Source organism: Molossus molossus, unplaced genomic scaffold, assembly GCF_014108415.1.
Source record: "Molossus molossus isolate mMolMol1 unplaced genomic scaffold, mMolMol1.p scaffold_m16_p_14, whole genome shotgun sequence".
NCBI classification, from domain to species: domain Eukaryota; kingdom Metazoa; phylum Chordata; class Mammalia; order Chiroptera; family Molossidae; genus Molossus; species Molossus molossus.
The window spans coordinates 46,889,234-46,905,204 of record NW_023425349.1 but is presented as its reverse complement, the minus strand read 5'-3'; the positions used below and the strand labels follow the sequence as shown (position 1 = coordinate 46,905,204).

The following is a 15,971-nucleotide window of genomic DNA, read 5'->3' as shown; positions in this document are numbered from 1 at the left end:
TCTCTGGCCAGTTTTCTCAGTGGTTAGAGCATCGGCCCGTGGACCAAAGAGTCGCGGGTTTGATTATGATCAAGGGCACGTACCTCAGTTGTGGTTTGTCCCCAGCCCTGGCCCTGGCCCTGGTCGGGGTCACGCAGGAGGTAACCACTCAATGTGTCTCTCTCACATCGATGGTTCTGTCTCTTTCCCTCTCTCTCCCTCCTTCCCACTCTATCTGAAGATAAATGAAAAAATATCGTCGGGTGAGGATAAAAAAAAAAAAAAGGCAAAATCAATTCTGAATATGATTAAAAGATATCCAAGTTATAATGAGTGGGAAAAAAGCAAGTTATTGAACAATATAATGTGATCCATTTTTTAATAATATAAAAATATATATGCATATACATATATATATATTTAAAAGTTTTAAAACACTTAGATAATATCCCCTCTTTATCCACGGTTTCACTTTTCATGGTTTCACTTACCCACAGTCAACCATGGTCCAAAAATATTAAATGGAAAATTCCAGAAATAAACAACTTACAAGTTTTAAATTGCACACCATTCTGAGTATCATGATGAAATCTCAAAATATCCCACGCTGTCCCACCGGGGACGTGAAGCATCCTTTTGTCCACATAGAGGAATCCGTGTGGAATAATTTATGATTGCCTTTTCTCTTATTTCTGCAATCTCATTAGTGCAATTATAATATGCAAGCTCTTTTATATATTTTATATCTGACATCTTTTCTTGTTTGTGTTTTCTAAAGTGCATCCACCAAAAATATATTTTTAAGAACAGTCATTCTATTTGGGACATATCATATTTTTAAGAACTGTAGAAAGAATATAATTAAAAGTATAAAATATAGTTCTCTTGATGCTCATGCTTTATCCCCCTTTTTCAGTTTCAAAAGTACATGCACTTCTTAAGTTTAACCATAACCTAAAGCTGTAGGCTTAGGTTTAGTGCCAAAAGTTAAATGTCTTCAGTAGTTAAGTAAATTACTCTTGATAATTCAAGATGGGAGATGAGGCTGAACGGGAATGGAATAGAAGAATCTGAAGATAGACGGTAGTGTGAACAACTATATTTGAGGGCAGCTTTATAAAACACCCAGCCATTTATTCCTGAAACACCCCACTAAATGAACAGAATAACAGAAATTGATCCTTTTATTTAGTTTATTATTATTTAGTATTAAGCTGAGCAAAATTTCACCCCCAAAAAATCTCATTTACTTCTATTATAATTATCAAAGACAATGAAGTTTACTACTAATTAAATCTTGTATATATTTGTATATGTTTTTAATGCCTTCTAGCCACTTCATGAGTATGCCTTTGTGATGGACAGAGCTCGTACGATTATCCCCATTTTTTTAAAGAAACCGTGGTGCCCTGGCCAGTATAGCTCAGTTGGTTGGGCATCACCTGGTGCACCAGGAGGTTGCTGCACTGATCTTGGTCAAGGACACATGCCCGGGTGTGGGTTCAATCCCCGGTAGGAGGCGTGCAGGAGGCAGCCAATCAATGTTGCACTCTCACATCGATGTTTCTCTCTCTCTCTCCTTCCTCTCTCTCTAAAAATCAATAAACTATTCTTAAATAAATAAATAAATGAAAGAAGCCGTGGTAGTAGGAGACAAAGGAGCTGTCAGGTGCCACTGGACAGCTCCCAGCTCATCTGTGCAAATCAAAGATATTTATTAATTGATTTTCTGAAGATACTCTTGTGGAACAAGGAAAAGAAATGAACTCAAGAATACAGACCTTCAGACTAAACTAATATCAAACCCTACAAAGCAAGTAAAGCTACCTTTAACCAAGAGATTTTCCTCATTTTCAGGCTCCCCATCCACATGTCCGTGAGTAGCATCTGGGTACAAGAATGTGAAACAAAGGGCCGCAGTCCTCCTGACACAGCCAGTTTCAAACAGGTGGAATTGCTCCAGTTCCTGAGCTCGTAGGTCAGCAGCTTCATGGCCATCCTCTCGTTCTGCTTGAATGCCTTCTCCAGCACGTCCAGGGCCAGCTGGCCAAACTGCCTGGAATGACACAGTGGGGAGCGATGAAAACAAATGCAGGTGCGAGCCCCGGAAACATTCAGGAAGATTAGATATGAGCCTCTGAAAAGACCAATACAAAAGAGCAAACAGGACTTCCGGTCAAGATGGCGGGTAGGTAAATGCGGTATCGCGTCCTCCCACAACCACATCAAAGTTACAACTAAACTACAGAACAACCATCATTCAAAACTGCCTGAAATCAAGCTGAATGGAAGTCCTACAACAACGGAATTAAAGCAGCAGCCACATCCAGACTGGTAGGAGGGGCGGAGGCGCAAAGGGTGGCGGCAAGACGAGCTGGTCCCACACCCACGTGTGGCGGATAAAAATCAGGAGGACACCTCGGCTGGGAAGGTCCTTCCTGAGGACTGAGGGGTCCCCGTCCCACACCAGGTGCCCCGCTCAGGGTTCCAGTGCCAGGAAGAGAAGTCCCCATAACTTCTGGCTGGAAAAACCAGCGGGAACTGAGGCTCAGGGAAGCTGATGCGGCTGGAGCCCCAGGCAGCTCCTTAAAGGGCCCGCGCACGGACTTATCGGACTCTCTCCCTCTGAGCTTGGAGGGGAGGCAGCTCAAGGGGCACCAGAGACATACAGGGAAGAACTGAGCTGTTTGGCACTGGAGCGAGGGCTGAAGAGGGGGCTTTCTCTGGGACAAACATGCTGTTCAGAGGCCGTTGTTCGTTTGGTGAGCCCTTCCCTGGGGCGGCAGACAGAAGCCATATCTGGGACTCCAGCAACCTGGCTCACACTGGTAGCCCCGCCCTGGTGATTCACTGAGGCCCCGCCCCACCCAACTTTCAGGCCCACCCAAGCTGTTGCCACTTGCTTAACCATAAGATTGGCCTGTCTTGGATCCTGCTTCAGATTTTTCCTAAATTGTTTCAAACGAGCAGCATCTGGTCTCAGCTAGCCCCATACCACTCGTTAAGTAATACACAGAAACAAACACAGGGAGGCAGCCAAAATGAGAAGACAAAGAAACAGGTCCCAAATGAAAGAACAGAACAAAACCCCAAGAAAAGAACTAAGCGAAAGGGAGATAAGCAACCTAACAGATGCTGAATTCAAAATACTGCTTATAAAGATGCTCAATGAACTTAGTGAGAACATCAGTGAACTTAGTGAGGGCCTCAAGAGCATAAAAAAGGACCAGTCAGAAATGACGGATGCACAGTCAGAAATGAAGGAGGCATTAACTGAAATAAAGAATAATTTACACAGATTCAATAGTAGAGTACATAAATCCAAGAAGCAAACCATCGACTTGGAATATAAGGAAGCAAAAAATGCCCAATCAGAACAGCAAAAAGAAAAAAGAATCCAAAAAAATGAGGATAGTGAAAGGAGCCTCTGGGACAACTTCAATCGTGCCAACACTTGCATCTTGGGGGTGCCAGAAGAAGAACAGGAAATCGAAAACCTGTTTGAAACAATAATGGCAGAAAACTTTCCTAACTTGGTGAAGGAAACAGACATACAAGTCCAGGAAGCCCAGAGAGTCTCAAATAAGATGAACTCCAAGAGGCCCACACCAAGACACATCATCATCAAAATGCAAAAGGTTCAAGACAAAGAGAGAATCTTAAAAGCAGCAAGAGAAAAGCAGCTAGTTACCTACAAGGGAGTTCCCATAAGGCTGTCAGCTGATTTCTCAAAAGATACTTTGCAGGCCAGAAGGGAGTAGCAAGAAATATTCAGAGTGATGAAAAGCAAGAACCTACAGCCAAGATTACTCTATCCTGCAAAGCTGTCATTTAGAATCGATGGCCATGTAAAGACTTTCCCAGACAAGAAAAAGTTAAAGGAGTTCATCACCACCAAACCGTTATTATATGAAATGATGAAGGGTCTTTTTGAAGAAAAAGATAAAATATATGAACAAACAAAATGGCAGTGAATATATATCTATCAACAATGGAATCTACAAACAAAATAAACAGGTAGAACAGAAACATTCTCATAGATACAGAGAAAATTTTGTTGGTTGCCAGATGGGAGGGGGGTTGAGGGAATGGGTGAAAAAGGTGAAGGGATTAAGAAGTACAAATTCATTGCTAGACTGACAGACCTCAAAGGGAAAGGGGTTGGGGGGGTGGGAAGAAATAAACCAAAGAACTTATATGCATAACCAATGGGCACAGACAATAGTATGGGAAAAGGCGGGAGGGGGGCGGGTGTGGGGAGGAGGGGGTCAATGGGGGGGAAATGTGGAACATCTGTAATACATTCTACATTCAACAATAAAGATTTAAAAATAAATAAATAAAAACATTAAAAAAAAAGCAAACAGCAATTTAATAATTTCAGCTTGCAGAAGCTATTTTAAAGGAACTGCTGCTCAGGAAATGGATTGTCGTCCCTTTCCTGAAGGAACAGAGTTAGAGGGTTACTTATACCGTGGCACAGAGAATTGGGTCACACCAGGAGTGCCTGAGCTCTGCATGGGGAGAAGCCACGTCACACCGCAAAACAGGAAATGGGGAGCTTGGTTTGGGGCTCCCTGATAAGTTAAAAACTGACTAGTAATTAAGGAAAATTGTGGAACTACTTTTTTAAAAAGATGTTATAAAATACATAGATGACTTGAGTAAGAAACCAGACTTGGAGACATTGTCTGGAATTTTTTGGAAGGTTGTTTTCTCTAAAAAGTACATGCTCCCATTCCCTGCAACTTTTTAAATCAAAATTATACAGGTGTTTCTATTCACTCCAGCTCCCCTCTTTTCCCTCACTACATGACGCTTTCATCATCAAAAACAGTTCTAACTTTTCTATCTCCCAACATCACCGTCTGGTTTGCTAATACATAATAGATGGATTTGTTTTCCTGCCTGAGAGATATTTAAAGTAAACCACAAGTTTTACTTTAACTTAGTACCCAAGAGTTTGAGAGTTAGGAAGGACTTTCAAAATCATTAACTGAAAATGTTGCAGTGAGGAAACTAACGTCCCTAAATCTAGTCAACTGACTTGCCCAGTCAGTAAACAGCCACACCAGGATTAGAACCCTAGTCCCCTGACCTGAAGGTCATCTCTCTTCCCTTCCTTCCACAAAGCTCCTTTAAATACCTAAAGAATCTTCTTGACAGGAGAGTGCATGATATGCACAGGAACAGGTCCACCCATCCTACGAGTTCTAGGGTGAGGGAGATAAAAGCGTTTAACCGTTCTAAGAACTGTCGATGTTTAGTATGTGGGGAAGAGAGAACTCCTACTTTGAGTAATTCTTCATCTCTTCCGAGGCATCATCCACCATGGTGCTCTCCTTAGCTTCGCGGGCCATGGCTCGGTAGAGTATACAGGCAATCACCGCCTTGACGGTGGCCTCCTCTCCGTGCTGCCAAAAGAACATGGCCATCTTCTGCCTTTTCATGAGCACAGCCCAAACCAGCAGGTCATTGTAAGGGTAAATAAAGCCAGTAGACTCAGGGTCCTTGGATGTATTTTGTTCTTTGGACTTCTTCCTTGCTTTTTGAAGGACGACAGACTTTTCCTGTTGGTAAATAAAATAGGAAAGGTTTCCAAGTACTCAGATACATGGTGGTCTACCTAGCAAAACACATCAGGTATCCTAGAGATGTAAATAATGATAATAGAACTATAGATTCCACGTATAGTGAAATCATATGGTATTCTAAAGAACACTACAAACAAACAAAATAGAAACAGACTGATGGTTGCCAGAGGGGAGGGAGTCTGAGTGAAAAAGATGAAGGGATTGGGAAGTACAGATTGGTAATTAAAAAACAGTCACAGAGATGTAAAGTACAGCATAGGGATTAGTCAGTGATATTTCGATAAATATGGATGGTGCAGGTGGGTACTGGAAATATCAGGTGGGGAAATACACTGTAAAGTGGTTGTCTAACCACTATGCTGTACACCTGAAACTAATACAAAGTAATAGTGAATGTAAACTGTACATGAAATAAATAAATAAGCTGCAGGGAAAGGGAACGAGGGTTTGGTGTTAGGTTAACAATTATATTTTTCATACCATCTCATAGACTGCCCTCCTGAGTCACCATCTGGACCAGGTGACAGTAGGAACAAGACAGACAGGCTGACGTGCCAATCCCAGGTATTACTTAGTGCCCAGTGCTCTGTCCCGGGCCCTGGTTCATTGTCACAGGACAGCTGTGTTATGCTTTTGATTTGCACCATTTGTTTATGGTACTTGTAAATAGTCCCTCTATTTGTGCCTCCCATTCTCCGATTTTAAATAAAGAAATGGTCTCAGCATGCAAGAACAATTATTTTTTCAAATCTAAAAATAAGCCACGGTACCTTGACTTTGTAAGGCTGGGCAGTCCTAATGAACTGGGAGTGCAGTGTGTTTTCTGCAGATTCTTTTCCACTTCCTGAGGAGCATCGTTGGGAAGGAGGGGGCTGAGAAAGGCTTTGAGCAAGGCTGGTCACTCTCTGGCAGATATTATTTTATTTTTAAAATAAAGCAAAAAGGGAAAAAGAAAATTTTAGTGGCAACAATAATTTATTTGTAGACAGTAATGAAAACCAAATCCAATATTGTGTCCTACCAAATATCCCATGGTATTCTCTCATCCATGATGAGTAATTAATCGTTAATCAGATTAATTACTCACTGACCCAAAAAGAGCCTCTCGTGATCTCCTTCTTATGAAGGGCACTGTTATTTCCTAACATCTTAGAAATGACTTTTTGTTCCCTAGTATGTATTTATATTCCTTCTCTATGTGGAAATTTCATTAAAACCAATGGGTGTTCTATACCTGAAACAACCTCAGAATAGGCAATCAAGATACATGGTTCTGATAAGGAAAAGTTCCCATTCACAAACAGCTGCAAGGTTAAGGTTAAGTTGGAAAGTTATGGAATTTCTCCACATGTTATATAACATCACCACTGGAATTCCAGTGGCTAGGCACAACAACACAATCCATTGCTTATCAGCACGACCTCATCAATGAGAAAGAAAAACAGAAAGAAGCATTCCTAAAGGGACGAACATAAAAATGTATAATACAAACCCAAAAAATGGATTTGAACTAGTTTATTTATTTTTAGTTTATGTTTTATGGATATAAATTAGACATAAAAGTGATGGGAGTCAAGACTTTTTAAAGATAATACTCAAAATATTATTATTGTGATAGAGAATTAATAGTATCATTAGTAATAATCATGACTATCATTTATTATTCACGGTTACTTTATAGTCTCTAAGAAAAACCCAGATATATGGGTTTTTTACATACTATTTTCTTTAGTCCTTCTTATAAATTTCTAAAAGGAGTACGGTTATTCCCCTTTTAGAGATGAGGAAACTGGTACACGAAGAGGTTAAGTTTCTTGCTCAAGATTGCACAACTACTAATGAGCAAAACAAAGATTCAATTCCAGATCTCTTGGACTCCAAACCATGTATTTGTAACTCGGTGATCTAATTTACTAGGCATTACAATAAACTCTGTACTTCTTCACTAGAAAATAATCAAAAGAATGAGTAATTTCCTACCCATTTCTAGAAAGGGCACTAGGGCACATGCCCAGCCTGCCCTGTGTCTTCCACTGGACTGCACCGGCCACAGTCGGTCCTTGCACTTGCCTCTGGTAACCACACAGCAAGGTGTATTTTGTTTAAATGAAGGAGCTGATACCTCAAGTGAATCCTTATGCCTTTGAAATTTCAATAAAGAACATTTTCTCGGTGCAATTTAGGTTTCTTTTTGTTTTGTTATTTCATTTCCTAAAACCAAGTTGGGCTTTCACATCGCCTCATTCTTTATGAATAAAGGTCAAAGCAGCTTGATACTCTGGACTCTTCATGTGATCTTACCCCAAAACCACCTTTCACAACCTCCCAGCACATGTCCACGACAAAGCCTCCTGTCCCTGCAAAAACACAGCCTGATGTCCACAGTGTCCTGCCTTTCACTGTCTCCAATCTTCTCCCAACCAAAATGCCCCTTTTCTAACACTTCCCTTGTCCTCTAACAAGAATCGGTCTCTTCAGTTCACTGGTCTGTAAAGGCACTTTTAAGAAACAAGCAATGTTTTCTCTGCTAATTGACTAACCAGTCTGATTGTAAATTACATTCCTAGACTTTTAAAACTATGATGAAAAATAACATATCTAAAATATGTGTTTTAAGTGCATTCTGCATGCATCTTTCAATATGATCCCCACACCTGTTCCAAGTTTGTCATCTCCAGACTATGGACCACTATGAGTTTATAGATCAAATTCTAGTAAGCTTTAGACTTCTGTATTTTCAAAAGAAAAAGAAAAAAAAGAACTGCCATTTGACCTAGTGATCCCATTTCTAGGAATATACCCTAAGCCTGAAACACCAATCAGAAAGAATATATGTACCCCTGTGTTCATAGCAGCACTATTTACAATAGCTAAGATCTGGAAACAACCCAAGTGTCCATCAGTAGATGAGTGGATAAAAAAGCTGTGGTACATGTACACAATGGAATACCATGCAGCTGTAAAAAAGAAAGATCTCTTATCCTTTGAGATGACATGGAAGGACCTGAAGAGTATTATGCTAAGTGAGACAAGCCAAGCAGACAAAGACAAATATCACATGATCTCACTTATTTGTAGAATATAATGAACTAAATAAACCAATGAACAAAATCGACCCACAGACATAGAGGTGTGGGGTACAGACTGACAAACCTCGGAACAGGGGGTGTTGGGGGTGAAGAGATAAACAACAGAACTTATATGCATGTATGCATAACCAATAGACATAGACAACAAAGCTGGGGATGGGGCAAAGGGGATGGGGAGGAGGGTGTCAATGGGGGAAAAAGGAGAAACAGCTGTAACAAAAACAAATTAATAAAAGTAATTTAAAAAAAAAAAAAGAACTGGTCATCTCTCCCCTAACCTTTCTCATCACATTACTTCTATGTCAATAGAGCCCATGTTATATTCTGTTCTGTATTATGACTAGTTATTCATAAACCTGTCTCCTCTTTGAGTTTCTAAACTCCTAGTCTTTATGTCCATCCCAGGCCAGCGTGCTAGCAGAGTACCACACATACAGCAAACAGTCAAAAAAACGTCGATACATAGAATGTCCATTTTAGAAGCTATTCACCTCTGAATTTCCCAAGCCACTTTTTAAAAAGTATTAGAATTAGTCATCCTAAATTTTACTAGGGTGTTTTTCAATTGGGCTACCTTGTGTTTTCTGTAGAGATTGTAGAAGGTTCTAAATTTTTTTCTAGTGTAGCTGCTGCGATATGCTCCACCAATGAGGTACTCGATTACCAATCCAATGTCAATTAGTGTTATTCTGTAGCCTGAAAGAAGGGTATGCTGAAACAAAAACATGTAATCAGTGATAACTCTCAGTTCTTTTTTCTACTTTTCCATGACATCCGAACACCACCAAATCAACTGCAAAGAGATCGTCTCAGACTTTTCAATCATCTTTACAAACCGATCAATTAATATGACCAGCTATTGATACAAACTGCTTGTTCACATGGGGAAGGATATTTAGCTTTAATATGCTTTTAGTGTTATGAACTCTGAATGTCTGTTTATATCTGCTGATTCACTCTTTTTCTCTCTCACTCATACATATACTTTAGAATAAAATACATTTAAATGTAGTATTAAAAATTGTTTTTAACTTGAAATCACATAATGACTACAGCAGAAGCAATATTACTGAAAGATATACGGAATGCACATGATCAAAAATCAACACTGAGTTGAATCTTTAGCCTCTCTCTTTATGAAAATGGCTGTAGCCCTTTGCATTGTGTTGACAGCATCATACACAAAGCAAGAATACAGAAGGAAGTAAAACAAATAGAAATAAGAAACATGGACCGGTAGAACCAAATGAGATATCAAAACTTGAGGCTGTGCCAAGACAAATGTTATGGCTGGTAGGAGAGCTGAGCAGCAAATTTCCAACTACGTGGGTCTTAGACTAAATGAAAAGTATTCCAGCCCCTAAAAACCCACCGTACTACCTCTTGAAAATTATGTCACCAATGAAATGCAATTCACAGGGCATTTATTTAAATTTTTTTTTCTTTTTTCTTTATTGATTTTATTTTTTTTTTTTTTTTTTTTTATAATCCACACCTGAGGACATTTTTCCAATTTTTGTACAGATAGAGTGGGAGGGAGAGAGAGAGGGAAACATCGATATGAAAGGGACACATCGAGTGGCTGCCACCCACACGACCAACCATTAGAGAGAGATAGAAAGGGAGAAGGAGAGAGAGATAAAAACATCAATGAGAGAGAACATTGACTGGTTGCCTCCTGCATGTCCCCCATTGGGGAACGGGTCCACAACCTGGGCATGTGCCCTGACTGGGAATTGAACTGGTGACCTCTTGGTGCATGGGTCGATGCTCAACCACTAAGCCACACCAACCGGATCACAGGACATTTTTAAAGGTACACAGGGTGCTGAACAAGATCTCTGTGAATAACATTCATGAAGCTTTGAACAAGAAATAAGGTAATATATGCGTATATATGTAAATACATGAATGACCTTATTTCTTTTTCACATTCATAATTTACTTTTTTTCAAGAAACATTAAAAAAAAGATGCTCTTATTTGCTGCTAGTTAAGAGCTATTTAACCTGCTCCATCCCTTTTTCCTCACTTTACTGTGATAGAATCAGAGTTAAAGGAAATAATCCAAGGAAAGTCATGCTGATCTATCACAAATCGATGCCAACTAAATTTATATCTGCACGGACACTTGTTTACTGCTGATTTGCCAACTAAATGTCTCCTTCCACAGTCCTTTCACTCTGGCTCTCCCACCACGTCGGTATAACCAGAAAGCCTGTACTCTCTCCACCAGGATATTAGCCTTCAGAAAAACGAGATAAGAACTTTTCAAGCGTGCCGTGGATGGGTGCTAATTATGGTGACAAGTAAAAGGCACTCCCAGTGTTCTGCATGTGTGAATATAAGTTCTTGGTGATTAGCCCTGACGGGTTTGGCTCAGCGGTTAGAGCGTCGGCCTGCCGTCCAGAGATATCCAGGCTTGGTTCCCGCTAGGGGCACGTACCTCAGTTGCAGTTTGTCCCCGGCCCTGGTTGGGTCGTGTGGGAAGCAGCCACTCGATGTGTCCCTTTCACATCAATGTTTCTCTCTCTCTCTCTCCCTCCCGCTCTATCTAAACAAAAAATGAAAAAAATGTCCTCGCGTGAGGATAAAAAAAAAAGTTCTTGGTGATTAAAGAGAAGGAATTAAGGCATAAATATCTGTTAAAGTTGAAAAGTGTTGGTAAGTAATGTGACAGATTATTTTAAATCTGACCACTCAAAGTTCAATAAAAACACAGTGAGCAAAGTATGAGGAAGGGTACAGCACAGTGGGGTTCATCCTAGTTCTCTAGAATAATGTTGAGACTCAGGAAAGAAGGGAGAGTCCCCAAACTATCACCAAGGTATCACTAATAGTCAAAACAATAATAACAGAAACAAAGGAAATCACGTGTCCTTCTATAGAGACAACAGAACCAGGGAGTGTCTTCATTTTCAACAGATACTATCATCATCATTGACAATACTACTGTACCACATTGAGCTGAACTTCTGACGAGAAGTTTTATGTCTCCGATTCATATTTTATCAGAGAATATTATTAGCTAATAACACTTGGTGGATCAAATCTTTAAAAACACAAAGTAAGCCCTGGCTAGTCTGGCTCTGTGGTTAGAACATCAGCTCTCAGACCAAAAAGTCACGGGTTCAATTCCGGTCAAGGGCACGTACCTCGGTTGCAGTTCAATCCCTGACCCTGGTTGGGGTTGTGCAGGAGGCAACCAGTCAATGTGTCTCTCTCACACAGATGTTTGTTTTTCTCTCTCTCTCTCCCTACCTCCCTCCTACTCTATTTGAAAATCAATGGAAAATATCCTCAGGTGAGGATCTAAAAAACTACACATGCAAAGTAAATTAAAGGAAAAATGCAAGAGTGTGGTTTCGTGATGAAATTGTTTAGTCACTGGGAAAGAGGGTAGGTAATTCACTAAACGATCCAAATCGACATTTTACAAAGCAAAATCTGGTGAAACCTCCATCACAAAGCTAAGGCAACGCCCAAAAAAATGCACACCTTGGTAATTAGGTTACCTGTTTCACATCTCGGACCAGATGATGCAGGAACATATTAGTAGGTCCTTGTTTCTGTAATAAAGAACAAAAGCAAGAATTTTAATTACCTTTTTATTACCATGCGCCGGGGGAGAAACTTTATTTCAGAGTGTATAAATAATCCAGAATACTAAAAAATTTCTTCAACATCTTTAGTAATGAAGCTTCAGACACTTTAATTCTAAGGAAGATGTTTCCCAAGAGAAGATGGAATTAGACTGAAATACTTTTCAAAGCAAAATGGATACAGGTAGGGAGTAAGGACTTAGCTTTATTTGATGAGAGAGAAATAAATTTAAACTAATGTATAACTACCTTTTAACATATATAAACCACACAATCACAAATATCACACAATTACATTCCATCAACAAATATTTATTAAACACTTACTACATTCAATCAAGCTTCTGAAGGAGTCGATGAAGAATGTAAGTACTTTCTTTACAGGGTTTTTGCAATCTAATAGAAAAAATGAGTACTTGTACACAAAAAAAAAACCCAATTATACAAAGATGTGTATGCTCAAGAGTTGAAAATAATTTGTACCATAGGGACAGGTCAAAAAGACAGGAGTTCAGTAGGGCTTTGAAGAAGACTAAGATTCAAAGAACAGGAAATGAGGTTTCAAGAAGAGTACATGACTCGAGCAATTGATGTTTTTACAATGAGCAAGCCAGTCCAGTTTCAATAAGGGGTTGCATAGGAAAGTGGCAGGAACAGAAACTTTTTTTTTTAATTTTCTTTTCTTTATTGATTTTAGAGAGAGAGAGAATATCTATTGCCCACCTTCTATATGCCCCCTACTGGGGATTTGACCCACAACCTGGGCATGTGCCCCAACCGGGAATTGAACCTGAGACCTCTTGGTGCATGGGCCGCACTCAACCACTGAGCCACACCGGCCAGGCAAAGGAACAGAATTTTAACAGTGGCCTTAGGTTGATATGCTTTCAATAACTCAATAAAACTAATTTGTTCTTATTCAAATCTGTGGCATTAATTATGGTCTTACTACAATGTTTTCTTAAGTGAGTTCATGTCTCTGTTGTGTATAGTTAATGATGAGAAATACAGAAATGACCCTAAGATCAAATGGCATTAGTAAGAATATTTCTTCTTTGGTTGACAAGTCTGTCTGTCTATAAGCTATATTTGTACTAAAACATCAAACAGACATGAACATTCAAGCTAAAGCTTAAAGGAAAGTTTAAAGGCGGTGACGGATGAAATGTCTGGATACTCACTGTGTTATAGAGCTCTTCCAGCCGAGGGATGGTAAGAAAGCGGTGGAGGTTCACTCCGTATTCTATTAAGAGCTTCACAAAATCCACTCTATCCATCACTAAAGCATCCAACATTGCTTGTTCCAGTGAGCCAGGCTGCAGAGGGTCAAAATAAATGAAAGATATAAAGACATTAAGAGAGTAGAAATAACTAAAATATGACGTGCATTTGAACTCAAAACTATGCAGACATAGTAAATATGAAATCTTACTTCAGCACCTGAGTGAAGAACTAACAGAAAGTGAACGTGAAGACAAAAAGGACATCCTGAACAAATTGCTCTTGGGTGGGAAGTTTGACTATTATAACGATTCCAATGCTTCCCAAATAAATGTATAGATTTAATGCAAATTCTGATAAAAATCCATTTTGTTTTGTTTTTATAACTTGGCACGTTTCTATCTAAACTATACCTGGCTTTGGTGTATAAATGGCAAATTAAACATATTCATCTACTTTTTTTGTTGTTGTTAATTCTCACCTGAGGATGTTTTTTCCATTGATTTTTTTAGAGAGAGTGGGCGGGAGGGGGCCGAGGAAGGGAGGGAGAGGAGAGAGAGAGAAACATTGATGTGAGAGATACACATTGATTGGTTGCCTCCACATGACCCTGATAGGGGCTAGGGATCAAACCTGGAACTGAAGTACGTGCCCTTGACCAAGAATCAAACCCACGACCCTTGGGTGCGCAGGCCAACGCTCTAACCACTGAAACAAACTGGTCAGGGCAACATTCATCTACTTTTACTCCTACCTAAAACTCCATTAAAACTACAGTAATGGGATTTCTTAAAGAAATTAATCTACAGGAACAAGGAGATCAAGAGTACACCATTTTGAAAGTTGGAAAGCAGAGAGTCAAGTGGTAATGGACTCAGCAGTCTCCCAAAAGCCAAAAGGTGAAGTCTCCAGAAACTGAAATTGGAAAAAGTCAACAACCAAACACAGAATTCTGGCAGCACCAGGATAAAATAAATGCACATAGGCTTAATTTCTAATGTTTGAGATCTTCCCCGTTGTTTTCCTCCCTCCTGACTTCCATTACACTAGCAACAAGGTTTTCACCAACAAGGCGAAGGATTGAAGGGTTCTCTTCTGGTATTGTGACTAATGTAAGAGAAAAGACATGAATATGCTGACTGCTCATGTCCGCCAACAAATGGCAGTCAGATCATCCCACTGTGCAGCTCACACCTACAGCCTCAGAATTCCTCATGAGCTGTCTATCCTCCACACTTCAGCAAAAAGTCCAGGACAAACAGACTACAAAAAGTCCACTAAGAGGAATCAGGCAATGCAGGAAGAAGAAAACTTTAAAAGGAGCATCATTAATATCTTCAGAAATAAAAGAAGATATTTGCATTCAGGATGCCATTAAAAAAAAAAAAAAAAAAGACAAAAAACAAATTTGCTCTTAGACATTAATAGTATGCTACCAGAAAAAAAAGCTACCTGCGAGGCATGAAAATTAGAGTTGAAGAAGTCTACCAAAGAAAATGCATATTAGTTCAGAGAAATAAGATAAAATTAGAGGAGCCATGGTCCAATGTTTAATTAATAGGAATTTCAGAAAGAGAACAGAGAAAACAGGAGAGGACATTCCCCAGAATAGAAACACATGATTGCCAAATTAAAAGCATGTGTTCTGCATAATGGCTATAAAGATTTAAAACAACACATATATTTGTGAAATGTCAGAACACTGGAAAAACTGAAGACTTTTCTAAACTTCCAGAGGAGGGAAAAAATGGTCACAACGGATCAGAAAACAAAGATTTTTACTTCTCAACAGCAATGCTGGGTGTTAGAAAGTCAATATTCAAAATTTTCTAGAAGAATTATTTCCAATCTTGAATTAAAATATATTCAAACAGCTGCATAGTATTCCATTGTGTAAGACTATGCAGCTATAAGAAAGAAAAATCTCTTACCCACTGAGAGGACATGGAGGGACCTGGAGAGTGTTATGCTGAGCAAAATAAGTCAGTCAGAGAAAGACAAATACCACACGATCTCACTTATTTAGGGAACATCATGAAAAAAATAAGCTATCAACCAAAACAGATCTGGTCATGGAAGTAGGCAACAGACTAACAAACCTCAGAAGGATAGGGGTGAGAGGGATGGGAAGAGATAAACCAAATAACTTATATGCATATATGCACAACCAATGGACACAGACATTAGGTTGGGGAAGGCAGGAGGGGGGTGGGAGCAGGGAGGAGGAGTCAATAGGGAAAAGGAGGTACATCTGTAATACTTTTAGCAATAAAAAAATTAAATTAAATAATAAAAAATATATATTCAAACATATAAGTCCTCAAAATCTCCTATACTCCCTTTCTCAGGAAGTTACTGAAGGATGCACACCTACAAAATAAAGTAGTAAACCAAGAAAGGGGAAGACAGGAAATACACAAAATGGGTATTCTAACACCAGAGGGAATCCCCAGACAACAAGGATGACAGTCCAGCACCAGGAGCAGC

General features: G+C 39.5%; 1 protein-coding gene across 1 annotated transcript in view; it reads right to left on the bottom strand.

The window, feature by feature from the left end:
- TRPM6 (transient receptor potential cation channel subfamily M member 6) overlaps positions 1-15,971 on the bottom strand; it is a 188,612-nt gene that overhangs the window by 73,989 nt on the left and 98,652 nt on the right. Inside the window, exons 14-19 of the mRNA XM_036261056.1 lie at positions 13,445-13,579; positions 12,177-12,230; positions 9,237-9,374; positions 6,344-6,478; positions 5,272-5,549; positions 1,807-2,035 (exon numbers count right to left, since the gene is read on the bottom strand). Of these exons, the coding sequence (XP_036116949.1) occupies positions 1,807-2,035; positions 5,272-5,549; positions 6,344-6,478; positions 9,237-9,374; positions 12,177-12,230; positions 13,445-13,579 (969 nt within the window). The remainder of the gene's footprint in view (positions 1-1,806; positions 2,036-5,271; positions 5,550-6,343; positions 6,479-9,236; positions 9,375-12,176; positions 12,231-13,444; positions 13,580-15,971) is intronic.